At 39.9% G+C, this 19,921-nt stretch overlaps 1 protein-coding gene across 1 annotated transcript; it reads right to left on the reverse strand.

Annotated features, from left to right (window-relative positions):
- Positions 1-90: 90 nt before the first annotated feature.
- On the reverse strand, positions 91-19,538 carry akna (AT-hook transcription factor). The gene is made up of 24 exons (XM_027142384.2): positions 19,217-19,538; positions 15,338-15,661; positions 14,541-14,715; positions 13,463-14,264; positions 12,541-12,841; positions 12,181-12,255; positions 10,422-10,578; positions 10,185-10,309; positions 9,334-9,393; positions 9,133-9,254; positions 8,884-9,046; positions 8,276-8,451; positions 7,874-8,047; positions 7,528-7,756; positions 6,837-6,940; positions 6,359-6,627; positions 6,036-6,192; positions 5,262-5,438; positions 4,072-4,190; positions 3,744-3,872; positions 3,503-3,622; positions 3,322-3,402; positions 2,447-2,597; positions 91-1,857 (listed from the first exon to the last, which is right to left on the reverse strand). Exons 2-24 carry the CDS (start codon positions 15,515-15,517, stop codon positions 1,608-1,610), a joined length of 4,296 nt encoding a protein of 1,431 aa, XP_026998185.2. The 5' UTR covers positions 15,518-15,661; positions 19,217-19,538; the 3' UTR covers positions 91-1,607.
- Positions 19,539-19,921: the final 383 nt, after the last annotated feature.

Here is a 19,921-nt window from a genome sequence, read left to right on the forward strand (position 1 = left end):
ACACACATATAAACAGAGAAATATGAAATTTCAACTCAATTTCAATATGGACTTTCTGGAAGGCAGCCATATAACTGCGGCAACAACCCTGACGAGGTCAATAAAGTGAAGATGCTGAATTACTGTAGAAATGATTGGACTATTTTTTTATTCAAAATACAAAAGTACAAAATTTCAGGATATTGTCACAAAAATCGAAACAGAAATTAATTCCAGAATCATTGTAGATTTAGAGGGTCAGTACCTAAACTGCATATGGATCAATTTTGTTCCCACACTGTTCTATGATGATGGACATGACTAATATTACACTCTGTTGTCTTATTTATTATGGTTTAATCTGTAAGACTGATGTTCTATCAGTCCCTTCAGGATTTCACTTTTTTTGTGATTGTTTTCAAAATTTGCAATGCAAATTTTTGTGCTTCTTTATTTTTATTTTTATTTATTTATTTTTTTTTATAAAAAGCTACTCGAATTGGTGTAAGCACATGATTCTTCTATTAAACTTATACCAGTGGAGATAAATAAGTAATTCCTTTCTATGATAGCTGTACTAATGTTTAACTTGCATAAATTGAAGCGACTTTCAATGCTGAATGTGCTTTGTGATGATGTCACATGACAGGCCCCAAATATGTGCAAAATCTGAGGTAATTAAAAAAAAAAAGTATATTGCGCTCTTCTGTGTGATTGCAACATCCTGCAGGGACTGATCGAGCAGACAAAAGTTCGCAAGTTAGAAAGAACATTGGTAAGTGTACATTCTAGGAAAATGTATATAATTGCACCCTCTCACAGAAGTGTTAGAGCTAAAAACTACATTTTCTTCAATTTCTAGACAAACGTTAGTAAAGACGAACTCACGTTTCCTCCATATCGCTAAAGACTCCTGTTTATGCTGATTCAGTGCAAGACACTTGGAGGAAAGTGCTATCAACCCTCTTACACTCTTACATACACGAGCTCACAGAATCACTAGTCACTCTGACTGACAGCGGCGTGATTAACTCCGTCTCAACCCACACCAACTTTCCTTTCTTGGTGCTGCGTCGTCATTAGGATTCAAATTAGGATTGCTTCATTCTGGAGCTCATGATGTCCTGCATTTTCAAATTTCCTTTTAAGGGCACAAAGCAAGTCACAAACGTACCATAAATAATATAAAACGAACCAATTCCCCTAAATTGTTAACAGTCCCCTAATTTCAGCAGCGGTTTCCATTATTTCATTTATTACAAACACATTAAAAAAACACATTTCAAAAATCTTTTGTAATAAAGAGCTGTGCAGAAGTGTACTGATAAAACCTAGTGAAGAAATGCAGGAGAATATTTCCAGGTATAAAATCTACACACACCAACAAAAACCTTATGCATAATATTTCCAATGAAATTGGATATTTCCAATGAAATTGGAAATTGGAATTATTATAAAATGATCATAAAATGGGCGTGTAAACTACGGTAAACAGTGCAATACGTGAAGCTTATTACAGTACAGCTGCCACAGTTAAAGTCATGAGTGTGCACATGTAAGGTCAAGAAAGCTGAGCCTGCAAGCTGCAGTCTGCTTTCTCTGGAGGTCAACATAGAAGGGTGGGAGCGTCAGTAGGTACATGATTTTGCGAGTGGGCTCATGTGATGCAGTCCCGAGGAAAGAGAGCTCACCATGCGCTCAGACATCTCTCTCACGCTACCGACGGCGGCGATGGCGCGGCCCAGAGAGCGGTTGAGAGCGCGCTGAGCATCTACAGAGTGTGACCGCATATGATGACCCTTGTAGCCTTTCCCTTCACTCTGTGAAATGTAAAGAGGCTTTTGGTAGGAGGCTGAAACCACAGGGCTGGAGTAGTAGCTGTAGGACAGAGGAGGTCAAAGTTGATTTAAAACATGTGTACTGTAAGTACTGTATGTACTATGTTAAAGACTAATGTTTCCAAGATGGCTGGACTTTCTTTGTGTTCATACTGACATGGGTAAATAAAGCAGCTGATGATTTTTGGAAGCAAAAAAAAAAAAAAAGATTTTGCTGATTTTCCTAACAAGGCCTAAGAATGCAATTGTACATAAATACACAGAGAACACAATTGTGATCACAATTCTAATTATTATTTCTACCCTGTGTTTTTGAGCTGCCAGGAACGAATTAGCATTCATTACAAATGCTTAGCAAGGTTCAAGGATCGAAACAGAACATTTCAAACGAAAAGATTTTCTAGAATAGTGTAATATAACAACCAGTGCACTATTAACAGATACACATTTAAACTAATACTAATTAGTCTAATTGTTCTTTTGACGTCTTAGACTTTGCTACAGATGAGAGATGTCGATAAAATACAATCCTCTCAGGCATCATTCTCAAACTAGTGCCTATTTACTAAATACACTATAGTCTCTGATCTGATTTTGAAAGCTGAAGATACTTATTCTGAGCTACTCACAGGACTGAAGGACAGACTTGCATACACTGGAGCAAAGGCACACTGCCAATCACTGGAGGAGGAGGAGGTGCTACTGCCAGGTACACGCCCCCTGTCTGCATGCGCGTGGACCTCACAGGCCGAAGTTCCTTTGCCACTGAGCTTTGGTTTGCTGCAATCAGTTATCAGTAATGATTATACATAGATACATTTTTGGTAACCCTGCATGCAGACAGTTCACTTATTCTACCGGACCTGGAGGGAAGAACCAATAAAAATAAATCTGCTACACACACACACACAAAAATAATCGATTTCGGCCGTCAAACGCGGCTTGCGTTTGAATTTTGAATTTAGTTTGAACCCTGACCAAATAAAAAAAAGAACTAAAAAGAGCAATTTAATTTTAATAGATTGCAACGTAAAGCAATAAACCCAGTGGCATAAACTGTGCTTCTTCATTAGCAAGCAAAAAAAAAAGAAAAGAAAATATAACTATAACTCTTTCTGATAGGACTATTTTAGTACTTTTACAGCAGCAGGAGGTGAATTCCTACAAATAAAGCTTTTGAATTTGGAAATAATTCTTCATAATAATTCTTTATACATGTTTCTGTGTAATGGCAGTGTTTTCATCTGCAGTGTAGGTGATATACTGTATGTTCAGTCAGAGCTTTGGAGGCGGGAATCGAACCCCCAACCCTGGAGGTGTGAGGTGAAAGTGCTAACCACTAAGCCACCGTACCCCCTCTGTTTTGTCATTGGTCTGCTAAATTGAAATCTTTGGTCCTGCTCACTTTATAATGCAAAACACCTGTTTGAGAAACTTTATTTTATACTTATTATTTTTAGTGTGATTCAAAGTGCAATGAAGTATAAATAATGTCATTTCTCACCCGTTTTTGTTGCTCCACAAAGTGGGCAGTGATCAGAGTAGTAACGAGTGTGACTAGGTGAGCTAACGTTTCTTGCTTGACCTTCAACAAAAAAAACAACAAAAAAAACAAGAACATTGCATAACTGAATAAACAATACATGAGCAAAGCACGGCTCGCATAATGGAAAAAAAATTCTTACATCCAGAGGTTCTGTTGCGTCTTGCCATACAGCTCGAACACAAAGGTACTGGCCTTCCTCCTGGTTCAGCCCCAGTATTTCTCACAAATGATCTGTCAGCTGATAAGCTATGCTTCTGGCCTTAGGGGAAAATACACTAATATTCATTTGATTCTTGATGTAAAAAAAATTAATCTGTAGCAGAAAGCATTACCACAAGCTTACAGATAAAGTCTGCGCATAGCCTACAACAGTGTCTTACGATTTGAGGTGGTCTTTGGGCTTCGTCTAGTTTCAGCCCTCGCTCTCCGAGTTGTCTGTATCATCACAGGTGATGCTGGGATGTGCTCTGGTGTCATGGCTTTAAACTGCGTATGGTCCGAATCTGTACCTGTATTTTTAACAAGATACAGCAAATATATTAATAGATACACACATAATACAGTGTTATCAAATACTGATTCATAGTAATACTGTACATAACCATGAATTCTTCCCTATTAAGTGTGTTTCAATCAGTACATGAACTTAATTTCTGACAATCACACACAGGCTACAATACTGTAGATAGATTTGTTAAATGTACGCACCGGTATCTGGCTCTGGTCTGAGGCGAGGCACAGATGCTGATCTTCTTCTTGGTATAGTTTTCTCATGCTCAATCTTCACAGTCTCTCTTGGATCTCTCGTGCTGGCAGTCGTTCTCTCCCTGCATATAGAAATAAAAGGTTATGTGTGTTACCTCGGGAGGACAACCAGTGTGGCTTCCTTCAGTACTATTGGAGTTTTCCTGCTTCCTTTCCGAAGACTAATAGCAAAATCATCGACTTGTGACCATGACTCTGTTTGGGTAGCCTAAAAAGCTTGCCAGATATGCCATGATGGTTCTCTGGCCATTCGACTCAACCCATAGGATCCATGGGGCCTGGCATTGGCATTCATTTAATTAATCCTTTAAACCTTTCTGTTCAATTTCTTTTTTTTTTCAGACTGCCAATGTGGTTTCGATTGTATATGATTTCTGATTAGCACATTTCACCAGACAGAAAGTGTTAATACTGCTTCCGACTGAGGGTGACGATCACTCAAATTACCACAGAGCATACATGTACAAGCTGCAACAAAGCAGTATTCAGTCTGTAAAATAGAGCAAGGTTTAGACACTGACAGTCTTGGGTGGTGTGTTTGTACTGTGTTTCTGTCAATGCATGCCCTATACCAATATCCTTATATGTACTTTTGAGTACACACGTGGACTCCTTAATGAGTTCAGTCAATCGCCTGGGTGACTATACCACAAAACGCAATTGATTAGCTAGGTCAAATGGCAGTCTTAAAACCGGTCGGCAGCATGTTCACTGCTGCTGCATTACTCTCTGCCCATTAGAACGCTCCAATAGCAGCATATTTCTCTCCCTGCCTTCACAACGCAGCAAAGAACTGACCTTTTTTCTTCCTAGAGGGCACTGCAGCCAGTCATGGCTCTGTAAATGGTTATAGAAGGTGTTCTACTCGCAGACAGACAACAATGGCAATGGTACAATTTAAAAAATAACCAGCAAAAATAATTCACAAGACAAAGATGGGAAAACACGTTAAGCGTGACAGCAACCTTTTATAGGCTGCGGTATGGCGTCACAGTCACAAGGTGATGATTTTGCTGTACAGTAGGTACTTGCCGACAGAATTCTGTACTATTCTGAAGGACACCGTGTATCAATGTGAAGTATTCAGAACATTGTCCTCTGTCTAGGTTTGTCCAAGGTAAAGTGTGAGATACCTGAAATCACGCTGCTGTGGATGAGGTGTAGATGTGTGAGGAAGTGTATGGTCTCTAATGTCTTTTGAGGGAGAATGGGTTGCCCTCAGACGATGGAGAGGACCGGCTGTCCTGAGAGTTCCCTCTAAGTGCTCTCTGAGTCTGTGCACCTCTGCCTGAAGAGACTCGATGGCCTCACTAAAAAAAGAAAAGACAGATATAGAAACACAAAGAGTTTATAGATGTGTAGAATTGAATCATAGCTAAAATACAGCATGGTGCAGAGCCCAAGTGACATGTGATGTAATATGTGGTATAGATAAATGAACCACACTCAGCATGCTTTATTTTTAGGGTCCATACCACTCCATGCAGTTTCACACGACATGTGGTAAAAGCAGTTATTAAAATACCTCCCCAATTATGTTCCTCAAGATTATCAACTCTCAACGACTGTAAAAAACAACAGAAGACGTTCCATTTAAAATTACAATCCCTAATTCCTTAAGCACATGTTTGTCAGTCAAGCCGCATCCTACATACAGTACTTATATTTATAAATGTGTATATCAGATGTCTTTAAATGTTCCATTCTGCATCAGTAAATCAGACTGAATTTAATTTTTATGACACAGTTAAAAAAAATTATTGCTTAAATAATATTCATTACTCCACTGGGGACTTTTCCCCATAATAATATACTGCAGTGCACTCCTTTCAGTGTCCACTCTGCAGCAGGCATAAATCTTGGCTTGTCTGTGTTACCGTGCCTATGGCAGCTACAAACAGACTCACTGGTGATTCACAAGCTGCCCAGAACTTTGGGCATTGAGGTGGTCACCATGGTGATAGGGTGCAGTGAAGGAGGAGCTTCTGAGATAAAGGGGATCCTGATTGGTCGGTTGTGTCTGTTGGTCATCCTGTCGTATTCCATCTTCTGATAAGGAATGGGCTAAAGACAAATGGATGAGAGAAGTCAGTGAGCAGGAAAAGAAATACGAAGATATGAAACATACCGTACAACCCGGAATCTACCTAATTATATGTCTCCAGGTGAACTCTTTAGTCCCTGACCTGTTCCTATTTGGTAAAATGTACAAGCCTCAACACATATTTACCACATTCGCTCTGTTGCTCCAGCTCGCTAATGACACTACTAGGCCATGGCTGGAGAGGTGTACTAGGCCAGCGCAGGGGGGAGCTGGAGGCAGATGAACTGGGATTGTGATGCATCCTTGCCCCTCCTCTTCTCCCCAAGGACCCTGGAGCATCTCCAGAGGCAATGACATGGGCTCTAGAGGCATCTGAAGATGGCTGTGTGTGTGTTGAAGCACTAGAATCAGGATTTATTCTGCACTTTTCCTGTGTGACAGATGGCCTTGTCGCCCTGGAGGAAACAGGAAGAGAAGGTGGAGTTAACACACACACACACACACACACACACACACACACACACACACACACACACACACACACACACACACACAGTGCAGTCTGCCTAAAACATGAAAAATCAACAGCAAACAAAAAAAGAACGTTCTGACTATGGACAATAATAGATGAAGTGAGAAGAGCTGAAATAGAAGCACAACACACCTCAATGCTGCCCTCCGCTGGACAGGGCTTTGTGCTGCAGGTGTGAGTCGACTGCTCTCCGAGCCCAAGAACCCACTATCTGTTTCTGGAGTTACCACACCATCCTACAGCGTTCCCAGAAGCACAAAGATTCTATAGCTTTCTAGAAGTCTGACTTTCTTTGAGAAGTTTAATATAATGGAATACAGTGAAAACACTGGTAGTCTTCATAAAAACAAATAAAGAAAAATCTATGAAACGAATAATGCTGTAAAATGTGAGTGAGAGGAAGAATACAAATGTAGGTCCTCAGTTCAGGCTCTGATTTTGAGATTTGCTCTTAACAACAGATTATTCTGTGCCGCTCACCCAAACAGCTTGGTGTTATGGAAGTCATCCTTAATAACTGTTTTAAACCCTTTTATTCTGACCTGATTATCATTAATTATATCTTTCACTTCTTATGTTTTTGTATCAATTACAGGATTGTGTGGCAACATCTATCTGCCTCTTTTGTGTAGTAAAGGATGTGCAAAATCATATTTATTATCCAAAGTCTATAGTCAAAGTTTCTGAAGACTGAGTAGAATTAAATAAGTAAATTTACTTGATTTGAATTGATTAGAATTTTCTTATGATGTACTAATTCTGAAGTATAATGTAATAAAAGTCTTACATTTGTCCCACTGTATCTCTGAAGTCTTGTACTGACCTGAAGCTGTGTTCTCAAGGCTCTGTCATTCTCTTTAGAGACCCCTTTTCCCATGGCTGCACTCTTTCCCTGGCTGCTGTGGGACTTTATGCTATCTGTAGCACTTCTTCTACTGCCCTGTTTCCTTGGTAATTCTGAAGCTGGGACTGAGGCCTCTGGGAGAGTTTCCATGGATTTACACACATGTGAGCTAGCAGAAGGGCCTGAGAGAGAGTCTGCCACTGGCACTCTTTGAGAAAGAGAGACAGCCAGAGTAAACAGTCAGTTTTTACATGTCAATGGTATTGAGGAGCTGAAATGCGTTAAAGCTTTGATTATTTTTCTGGTAACTTGAGACCGGACTCACGACGGGAGAGGTTTGTCTGCGTGCCGCTTGTTTTCACTCCTCTGCTGCTGTTTACTCTCTATCCTAGCAATCCTGGCTGGGTGAGGAGAAAGATCTCGTAACTCCAGGGAATTGTGATCCACTTGAGCCTGGTCTCCGTCCAGCAGCTTGGAGAAATCTCTGAAGTCCTGGTAGCTGAGCATGGGGCAAAAAACAGTACAGTCTCATAAATGTCTAACATTCAGATAGGTGTGTTTGTGCAGTATAATGCTCTTTTTCCACAGTGTATTAAACATTGATGCATGTGTGAAGTACTTATGTTACTTGAACAGAGTTGAGGATCAAGAATAAAATGTCTGGATTGAAACAGAACTGCTAAACAGAAGGTACAGAATTTACAGGCCAGGGTCATAAAGCTCTTACTTGTCCATCAGCTTGCTAAAGTCTTTCTCCACACGTCGATGTTTGTGTTTGAGGGGATGGAGGACAGATGGAAGCATGTCTTCTTCACCTTCCTCTTTCTCTCCGTCACTCTCCCCACTGACGGAACTCACCTCCACGCCGACTATGACTTCTTCATGAGCCGCACAGGCTGGGTTCTGTTCAGAGACATTTCCTCTATTTCTTGCATCTTCATAACATTCTAAATAAGGTTACAGGTTTTTCATCTAGTACATTTTCTTCATCACTTTAATTAAAGGTAATCTAGCATGACATTACTAATCTTAGCTAATGTTACTTAGCTAATTAAATTACGTAAAATATCAATGAGTTGCGGATTAAATCACAAGCACTCTTAAATTTTATTCGTCAAACCACTCGACTTACTTACGCAGGGAGAAAACCAGAATGTCGTTGCCTTTCCACACCACCACCTTGTGTTCACACTGAAACCTGCATTTAATTTTTTTTCGACGCCTCACTTTCAGATGCCAATTATTCACGACACGTTTAGTGCCCAATCAAAGGTTATACAGTAGGTTACATTGCCCTACAGATGTGTGAGTAGGTCAATGACAGAGTTTAAGTACCTCAGGCTGCGGCTCTGTCTCATTCAGTGACACGAAGGGCTGAAGGGCATGAGTGGGGTTGCTTGGAGTAGCTTCTGTGAGCTGAACATGTTCAGTCTCTTCTATCCACTCCTTCAGTTCCTCCAGTTGTATCCCTGCCTGAAATATCAGACTTTCGAGTTCCCTAAAATACAAAGCACAATATAGAAATAAGGCTTATGTTCCAATATGTTGCAGAATACATATCTACATAAAGTGCTCAGTATTCACCTGTCAGGGTCAAAGGTTTGTGACTTCCCTCCTGTTTGCCTCTGCACTTGTTGGTGCTTTTCACGTGCAGCAAGGTAAGCCTTTTCCATCGACTCCTGACCCTGAGTCAGCTGAGACAACCCCTGTGTGCAACAATAATGTGTTAGACGGCAGACAACATCGCATACATATATATATGATTGATTATTATGATGATGATACCTGTGCCTGCTCAGAAGGTTGAAGTCTGCGACTCTTTAGCAGCTTCTCAAACTCATTAATCTGAGCAAAACAATGATCACATTCAACACAGGTCAAATTAGAACAAATTAGAATTTCATTCGTTCATTCGTTCATTCATTCATTTTCTACCGCTTATCCGAACTCTTGGGTCACGCGGAGCCTGTTCCTATCTCAGGCATCATCGGGCATAAGGCAGGATACACCCTGGACGGAGTGCCAACCCATCGCAGGACACACACACACACACACACACACTAGGGACAATTTTCCAGAGATGCCAATCAACCTACCATGCATGTCTTTGGACCGGGGGAGGAAACCGGAGTACCCGGAGGAAACCCCCAAGGCACGGGGAGAACATGCAAACGCCACACACACAAGGCGGAGGCTGGAATCGAACCCCCAACCCTGGAGGTGTGAGGCAAACGTGCTAACCACTAAGCCACCGTGCCCCCCAACTCATTTCATTTACACCAAAAAGAAATAAATCATAGTTAGCAACTGGACATAAGTTATGTGCATTAAGGATTCTTTAGGGGTTTTATAATCTAGTTAATTAATACCGCCACATGTCACTGCTGTTTGGTATCAAATTCGAAAAGCCAGGCAGTTCTATAAGAGCTATAAGGAGAGTGCTGTGGATGGACATGAGCTTCCATGCTAAGACAGATACACTGAAATCTGTCTGGAAATGTCATTTTTTAGCAATCGATATGCCATTTAGCAATTAACAGTATTTTGTTTGATACAGAAAAAACTAAATGGTAAAAATGAACAACTTCTAGTCTACACTTTAACGCTGAGAGAACGGAGGAATTTAATGTCAACACCTGTATCTGAAATCTCGCCATCTGATTGGAGAGTGCTTCAGTTAGTGGAGGTGCAGTAGGAGATTCCCTCCAGCTGGAAGTAAAAGACTCCACAGAGGACGGGCGATTGGGTGTCGCTCTGGTAGCTTTTATGACATAAAAATTGTAAATTAATTCAATTCAATTGGATAACAAATCTAAAGTTTAATATGCTTCTTTAACTAAAAAAAAAAGGATGTGTGTTAAAGATGCTCTCACCTGAACTGAGCCTTTGCTGAGTCGGCTGGACAGCATCGATGCCCAGCTCTGCCCTCTGAGCCTGGGGGAAACTCAGGGATATAACCTTTGACCCCTCCCTCAGAACACCTGACAGTACATGCTGGCTGGGTTTGGGAGGATCCGAGTGTAGGCATACCTGACAAATCACACATACATGACAGCTGTTGCTTTCCTTTACATTGTCTGTTATTTGATCATAAGATGTACTGATGCAGAAGTGCCTACAATGCCATACCGAGCTGTACCTTAGAGCCAGAATGATCAAACTGGATAAGAGAAGAGCCTCCGTGTATAAACCTTCTTTGCAGAGATTGACCACAACCTAGCGCCCAAATCAGTTAGATAATGTATAATAAATGGTCCGCAAATAGGAGAGACTGAAAGCTGTCCAAAAACAGGACTATGTGTATACACAAAATGAAAGGGAAATACACAAGCACACACTCTCCATATTGTGTGTCTCTGCCGCCCGTCGTGTCTGAATAGGAAGTGGCAGAAAAATAAAACATTCTGACACAATATCACACCAGCGTTTACCCCTATGTGACCCTTGTGCTTTGAGTAATCCAGCAGCCTTCCTCTCTCTGATATATACGTTACACTGAGCAAATACAATGTTACAGGATCACTACCTATTTTATTCAGATTACTATTTTCAGAATACACTAAGAAAGTGTAGAACACAGACCACTGTGGTGTCTCGTTAGAATGAACGCTTAAATCCTTCATCCTTATACCTATAAAAGGATGGACAGATGGCCAGGGCATGTGGGGGTAAGCTCCTTGTAATTAGCACAACAATAAACCCAGCCAGATGGATAAACAGCAACCGAGAGACTGAGTGCTATAAAATTCAAAATTACTGCAAGTGTTGGGTCTGTAAAATAGAACCACCGGATCAGATCCATAATCTATCTACGTCATCGTGTCCTTTTGGTCCCCTTGTCAGTGAAATTCCTAACTGTGTTACGATACTGTAAGTTAGTGCACTGTAGTGTTCCCTACTAATATGAAAGGTCAGTCGATGACATAGGGTTAGGATTAAATAACCCTAATAAAATAAAATATTCACTATTCTTAAATAAATATTCACTATTCTTGGCTTTTGCTGCATTTATTAGTGTTACAACCTGTAACCAGTATTGACTTAATTATGATTGTGATTTCATTCATATCTGAAGGTACAAATTTGTTCAGTTTCACTTCTAGGTTGTAACACAACACTACGGAACGTGCACAGCAGCTTTATTACACAATGTCAGAGTGACACTACTTTTTTTCCGCTCTCACTGTCGGGTAATCACAGAGGCAGTGAATGCAAGTACAATGTGGAAAAGGAACAAACAAACACCGAAATAGTAAAAAAAAAAAAAGTGCAACCTGTGAGCGAGTGTACAGACCGTGACGCAAGACAGTAAGTCAACAGAAGCTTGACTGTGATACACAGAAAAACACAGGAACACGAAACAGGAGTGTTTATCAGTGTGAAACGGCACAAGGGTGAGAATGATTGGGGCATGTGATTTGCAGGGTCATGAGAGTCACTGAAAAGCTGCCTTGTGATCACATGCAGAACAAAGAGTCTATATATATTTCATCTTCAGATATCAAACAGCATACAGGAGATGTAGCAATCTGATATATGCAATCTTTTCTCTCTTTCATACAGGTCTCAAATGTATTATTAAAATTTTTTTGTTTTTCGGTCGTAAAAACCTACATAAAAGGAACATCCTACCTTGGCTTCCAAACGTAGCCTGTCAATTGTATTCTCAGCTTCTGCATACTTTGTTAGAAGCCTATTGTAATCCTCCTAAAAAAGAAAGGAAGACAAAATGTGTGACATCCCCATCCCCCTGTGTAGAGGCAGTGATTTTCGACAATCTGAATAAATTTTATTGTTGTAGCTACAGTCACAACGAGATGCTTGTGGGATCCATCAGAGTGGGAAAAATTGTATTTTATGCTTCGAGCCACATCGGTAACAAAATACAGTAAGTGATGCATTAATTAGCAAATAATCACCGATGGGGTATTTGTGCATTCAGACAAACAAAACACTAGAGCTGAAAATTTGGTTCTCTCGGTTTGGTCGTACCTGAAGCTGTTGCACCATAGCGCTGGCCTGCAGAGGGCAGCGAAACTGCTCGGGCGTTGTAGTCTTCAATGGCTTCTGGGAGTGTGTGGAGGCTACGGAATCCGAGGGCCCTTCAGAATTACTCAACAGAGCTTCTCTCACAATGTCAGCAGGGGATTTGAACAGGACAGGAGCTTCAAGTTTCGAGTTTTCTTTGTGAGGGGGCTTGCGACTCTTCGGGGGAGTGTATCTGCTTTTGGGAAAACGAACTCTGGGCTCTACTTTGGAAAAATCTGGTAACGGGTGACTCAGCTGGCCATTCCTGAGAAGGCAAAGACAATACAAACTAATTCAGTGTGGATTTATAGTGGACGTTTATGAGCGCATGTGAGCTTTGAACCTTCTTTGTTGAAACCATGTGTGCCTTATGAGATGACTTTTAAGGCGGTGAGATATGGCTGAGACTCTGTCCAGCTAAGAGCAGAGTTAATTTCATGGTTTTATATGCACTTGTGCTGCATGTCATGCAAATCCTGACCTATCTGATTCATCCTGATGTGCCTCACCTTATGCTGCAGTGGACAGCCCCACATGGATATCTTAAAGATCTACACTTCTAGCCCTTAAGGTCTCACTGTGGCTTCGGTAAATACTGTATCCTCACCTAGATACGACAAATTTTTGCTTAATTTCTGCGTGTAATCAAGTGAGGATGGGTCCCCTTTTGAGTAATGTTTTTCTCTGGGTTCTTGCAGCACAGCACATCTGGCAACAACTGGTTTCAGATGCAAATTATTTACGACACGTTTAATGCCCAGCCGAAGGTTATACAGTACTGTAGGTCACATTGCCCCACAGATATGTGAGTTTAAGTACCTCATCTGGATTGTTTGTACAGCTGTTATGGGTGTATAGGTTACAGAGGCCTGACCTCACCACTTACCTCACATCTTTCAGGTCAGTTTGAGAGATCTTAGGGGGTCTGTGGTGTATCCTGTGTCCAGATGTGAAATCTTTAGCTGTAGGCTTTGCAGATGAGTTGGAAGATGAGTGATCCATCTGTGGTGTAGAATCTATCTGTTGAAGAGTGGAGATAGGATCCTGATGGTGACGTTCCTGAGGTCCAGCAGGTAAACCATTTTCTGAATTAAAGCTCCTCGGTGCAGGAACAGGCTCTTTCTCTTCCTCCACTGCTCTGACAGGTGGGTAAGTCCTAGGGCTGTGTCTGAGTCGAAGGCTGTAAGTCCCAGGTAGCTTTGCGTACGTTTCATCTGCAATCCCATGGTTACTCGCCTCGTCATGTAAAGTCAGTTTTGGGATGTGAGGATGGATATGGGACTGAGGAGCGTTTCTGAAGGAGGGTGAGGAAGACGCATGGCTCCTCTCATCACAACTGTTCTGGGATGGTGTGCGAGTTCCTAAATCTGCTATTTCAGATTTGTTGGTATTATTCATTCCTTCATGACTGGTGATATCACAGCTGTCTGTCCAGTTATCCCGAGGCACTATATTCATTTCGAGAGGATCCGACTCGTCTCCATGCAGCTTAACCATTGTTAAACCTCCAACCTCAGTCTCTTCATGTGGAATTCCTGAAATGAAATCTCTATCTTTTCTCGAATGTGGGAATATGGGTCTGCGGATGTTAAAGATCTCTTCATCTTCTTCATCAAGTTTCTCTTCATTATCAATATCATCATCATCGTCACTCCAGTCTTCCAGAGAAACACTACACTCAACATTGTCTGAAAAAAAAGTGAGGAATTAATGCATGGATGTTCCACAACACTGAATGTAAAAAGAAATGGTTAAAATGTATGAAGTGTAGAATAAAAAAAAAGCGGTCTAATAAAACCACGTTAAGTTGATAGATGGACTGTGATAGTGATCATCACTTAAGACCTTAGTAGCAACCCTAGAAAACAAGCTTTTTAATGACAGGAAAAGCTTTTCTAAAATAAATTAAATAAATAAATAAAGTAAATAAGAAAAAAATAAGTAAATAATAAAAAGGCTGGTACTGTGTCTGGGTGAGAGAGAGTCATCTCCTATGGGCTCTGAATCCAGCAGCTCACTCAGGTGATAGCTGAGATCTTCCAGCACTGGAGATGGACCATCTTCAGGTTCTGGAGTATCAACATCTGATAACATGTCCTCTTCTTCTTCTAATACAACCTCGTCTTCTTGCTCTGAAGTCTAAGTGGAAGAAAAGATGGTTACAGATTTTATTTTCACAGAACTAGATGGCATTGCATGCCCAGCGGTGTTGCATTGCTATTAGTGCATCAGGCACAGCAGCGATTCTAGGATTTATAAAAACCAATAGGTATTTATTTTTACTTTATTATCACCTTGAAGGTCTAATATGTGTCAGGTGTAATCAGTGTCCCTTTCTGGCTGCAGGTCAGGACCACCTATGGTCAGAGGTAACCGTATGGTGGTTAGACACAGGGAGGTGTGTACACTTATGCATATAACTGTATGCGTTTTATTTAATTGACTTCTAAATAAAATGTAAACATTCTGTAAAGGAAAAGCTCAAAATCCCAGGTGAGGTACAGTAGTAAGAAATGTAGAAATGTTCAAAGGGGGTGAATATTTATGCAAGGCACTGTATATGGAAGGGCAACCTGATGGAGTGGTGAAAAAGTGTATGAACTAAAGGTGTAACTGACACTATTACACTGTATATGTACCTGATACCTCAACCGGACAGGAATGACATAGGTTGTGTCCCAAATGACATAATATACAGTGCACTACACACTTACAGTACGTCTAGTGTATGTAGCATGTCAGACCTACTTAACATTCCTACCTCCTCTTGTGTCTCTCTCAGACCAATGATACCATTCTCATCCATCTGGTTTTGGAAGTCCTCGTCTCTGCCCTCGTCCCAGCTGAGTTGTGAGCTGACCGGGCTCGGCGGTGAAGAGTATCCCGAGGCAGGAGTCCAGGCACGTATACGCACTCTGGTGGTGTTTCTTTTTCCCTCCATTTCCCTCGCTTCCTTTATCTGCCTTTTACTCTGGATGGACAAAGTGCATTTGTAGCTTACTGGTCCACTTACTACCTGCCATGTCAGAGTCTGTCTTCACCGTCATGGCAACGTCCTGGTCTGAACAGGTGATGTAACACAAATCTGAAAAAGAAAAGCCACACGATGTGAATCTTTATTATTATTTTTTATGAATACCATTCAGTTACATTTCTTATTATTATTATTACTGTCGCCTACACAGACATAAAGCCCGGCTTGTTAAAACTAAAAACAAACAGCCGGTAACAATCGTCATATTCACAAGTGTCACGATTCAGAGTAACCGAATCCACTGAGCACAATTAAACAGGTCTGAAAAGCGCCAGAAAGAAAACAAACAGTCGCCTTGCAGGAAACCTGTGCAGCCCAAGAGACGTAACTGTAAAGCACAGCTCCTTGAAATTAGCGCTGCCAATCATACAGCACGATGGTTTTTCACTGTATTGCTCCAGGGGTTGGAATCACTTCGGGACATGTGCTGTAATGTTTTAGATGTCTGTCACCTCAGTGGTTTGCTGAGTATTACTTTTATTTAACATCCTACTTTTGGTCACTTCATAGTTACAATGGTTTATTATGGGATGTTGCGGAACGTCTACAAAAGGTTACTTATATTACTTAGGTTATAAGAGTTGTACAGTGTGATTAAAAAGGCCTAGAAAATAAAGTGTCTTTCTCATGGAACTTTATTATAGATGATAATTCAAATCCATCCATCCATCCATCCACATTCTGACCTGCTTATTATACACAGGCTCATACTGTTACCTGGAGTCCACATGGCAAAGGACACTGTGAACCGTGTCACAACCATCACAGGATATCATCACACTTACACACACACAACAAACAAATGAACCCCTTGGAGATGTGAGATACTGCACATATATCAGTCATTTTTTGAGTTAAGAGTTGAAACTACAGTCTAATCTATCATTGCTGCAAATGAATCAACAATTAGAATCAAGAATCCAACAAGTCTGTGGTATACAATGAAATGCTAATGATAAGAGGCATTACTGTTTGTGATAAAGATGACCAACGATTAATAAAAAGAGTTTGGCTCGCTTCACTAACAGTTAGCTATTATATATAGCGGCATATCGACTAGCGGCATGATCAGGGTATTCTCTAGACTATTGTATAATGCTCTATAACGTCAGGGAAGAACTGAAACATAAGCTTCTTACTGATTTACCAGCTGAGAAAGAAAGAAATTGCTTAACACACCCTTACCTTGGCTTTAAACAAACAAGCTGCAAGAATGTAAAGTATCACGTAAACTCTGCAAGTAGAAAGTACCAGGATTATTAACCCCAGTACGCTACTGTTATGGATCTCTTGACTGACAACCAGCATGAAAACCACACAAGCTAGAAACACACATGACCAAACATAGCTAATCCTAAATATGCTGAAGAGTTACATGCTAATTACCTGCTTGGTAACACTCTCCAGGCTGCCTTGGAAGGTCAAAAAGTCTTCTGCGGTCGTGGCTAAAACGGAGAAGGTATCCGACAACAATGAGACCCAACGAATGCTGAGAGAGCGTGTATGTAAGGCCGAGCGGCTATATGTAAGCTACTTATGTCCCAGGGTCACGGCTGAGGACGCAGACTGAGACGCAAACCAAAACACATTTCTGTGTGAATATTTTGCTGTGCAACTTTTGTTTGTTGTAATACGTTGTAATAGGTTATATACACGAAGACTTGAGTGACATCATGGACACTCCATGCTAACAGAGAAAAACATGGAATTGTTGATACTGTATATTGTTAAATGAGTTTCTTTGAGTTGATTTGATGGAAGGAGCCTAAAGTGGTACAGCTTTGTAAAGCATTTTTTTGTCGTGTTCTTGTCACTTCGGGTGTGGTGAGGTAACATATGTTTATAGCTGCTATAATGCTAATAATAACAGGAACTCACTTGTTTTACAGATGTTACACAAGATTAAAAAAGCTCTTAAAAACACTAGAACTAGGGTATGTTAGTTCTGTGCTTAGTTACAGATGAACAAGTGAACTTTTATGTAATTATAATATTTAATTATAATGCTTGGTAAGGGGAAAGTGTGTTTGGTAGAACAACAGCTTTAGCCCTATAAACCTACAGTGTGTTCAACCTCAGCCTCTTAACACAGATTACAACTCAATCAAGCAAATTGCAGGTTTATTTAGTTCTTCATAATTCAATTAAATTCAAATGTATTCGTATATAGTGCTTTTAACAATGGACATTGTCTAAAAACAGCTTTACAGAACATAAGAAATATTGCAAAAAGTACAAAAATGTTAACATTATACAAAGATTTGTAAAAAATAATACTGCTCAATGATATACCTGAACCAGGACAATTACAATATATTACAGAAGTCTCCATAGTGCTACAACATATACAGTAGATATGTCTTACTAATAGATGAGGTTATTTAACTAAAACATACTACACATAAGTGGTTGTGAAATGCACTTCAAAAGAGTTCAAATATGTTTGACCTTCACTTTATACAATAGTAAATCTACTATCAGTGGGATACAAATGGCAGACCCTATACATGCTTATACAATCATACTGTACAACAAGTGACTACAAGATTCCTACTGCGTTTTTTGGCATCGGCATAATATGCTGTCAACAAGTGACTTACGGCTGATTATTTTGTGGGACCAAGTATCAACACACAGGATGGTACAATGGAGTGATGCTGGGGCTGATTTCTTTCTATCCCAGTCTGTAGATTCATGCAGCCTATCAGTAACAGTCAGAGAAAAACAACCCCTGGATCTTCGCTCTGTTTGGGCTGATATTTTTTGGCAGATGATATTTTTTAGCAAGGATTTGGTGAAAGCGTGTGAAATATGAGTAGCGAATTGAATGAGCACACAAAAGGTGGATTATTTACTCTATCTTTATTTTTTCCTACAAAATGGCTTTGGTGGAGAAATGAAAAGTTTAGGATTATCCAATCAATGCAAAACTTTGAATGAAAAGATTGCAACGCTTTTGTTTTCACTTCCACGATTTCCACAAGGTCCAGCCAATGTGTATTAAAGTGTGGCACCAAATGATCTGTTTCTGACCAGGATAAAGTGCATACTGAAGACAAATGAATGAATGAATGAAAGAATGAATGAATGAATGAATGCTTGATAAACTTTTATCTCATGAACTGTTCTCATCATGCCATTGATGAGACCTTTTTAAAAAAAAAATTAATATATTATTAATAAATAATAGATTCTACAAGATCACAACTAGACCTCATTGATAATAATAACCACAGTTATAATGAATCCTTGTGAAAAATCCAGTTTGACCTGATCAGATACCAGATCTGGACCATCTTTACCAGTGGTAAGGAAAAAACCCCTCTATTTTGAGAGAATAACACAACAGTATATTATATCATTAATTCATTACATAACTTACAGTCTCACAAAGATAAACTACCACCTTGATCAGTGGCATGTAAATGTTTTGACAACTAATAACCAGTCAAACCAAGATACAATAAAAACACGGTACAACATTAGTATAACTCAATAATAACCATAGTTACCGTAAGTCACCGAAAATAAGCGCAATTTAAAAAAAAAATAAACTGCAATAAAACACTTTTGAGAAGCATAGAAGTTTTTAAAAGCTTATCTTACCCTAATCTGGGTATCCAGGACTATGCAGGTGTATTTTAAAAATAACGTCTTGTATTTTTTTTAGTTGTACGTTTCCATAAATCAGTGTACTTGACACCGAGGCCCCGAGTCTCCGTTACCAAGAGAACAACAACACAATCTTCCCTCCATCACTAAGCGACCACAGGAACGTATACTTTAACCCAATTCGCTCATACTTCTAGAACGTTTACAGTTAAACAGACAACAATAGTTAAAATTGTAAACAAAGTAATTAAAAAAAATATATAAACTTATATATACTCTTCACTGACGACAGCTAAAGAGCCAGTGATTTGAGCTGGATCACATATTTGCATAATAATAAACGTGACGCTAAGACGAAATCTAATTGGCTGAGGCGTGAAACGGGGGCGGGTCATCATCCTTACTTTATTTAGTATGACCATGGGCAATGCTGAATGAATCACAGTGTTTATTCGTTTGTAAAATTTTATTATTTTAAATAACAACTGCTACCGTTTTTTTTTTGTTTTTTTTTGAGAAAACATTTGTTTTCTATCTGGTACGTGTGCTATGAAAACCTAAAGCGTGATTCGTGAGGACTGTGGAAGAACTGTTGAAATTGCATTACTTCAGATAAGCACAAGATGGAGACATTTCCCAGTTTTCCAGTATACAAAAATAGTTTTGTTTTAACCTCACCCTCTTTGTCACTAGGTGGCA

The sequence above is a fragment of the Tachysurus fulvidraco genome, chromosome 21 (assembly GCF_022655615.1).
Source record: "Tachysurus fulvidraco isolate hzauxx_2018 chromosome 21, HZAU_PFXX_2.0, whole genome shotgun sequence".
Taxonomy (NCBI): Eukaryota; Metazoa; Chordata; class Actinopteri; order Siluriformes; family Bagridae; genus Tachysurus; species Tachysurus fulvidraco.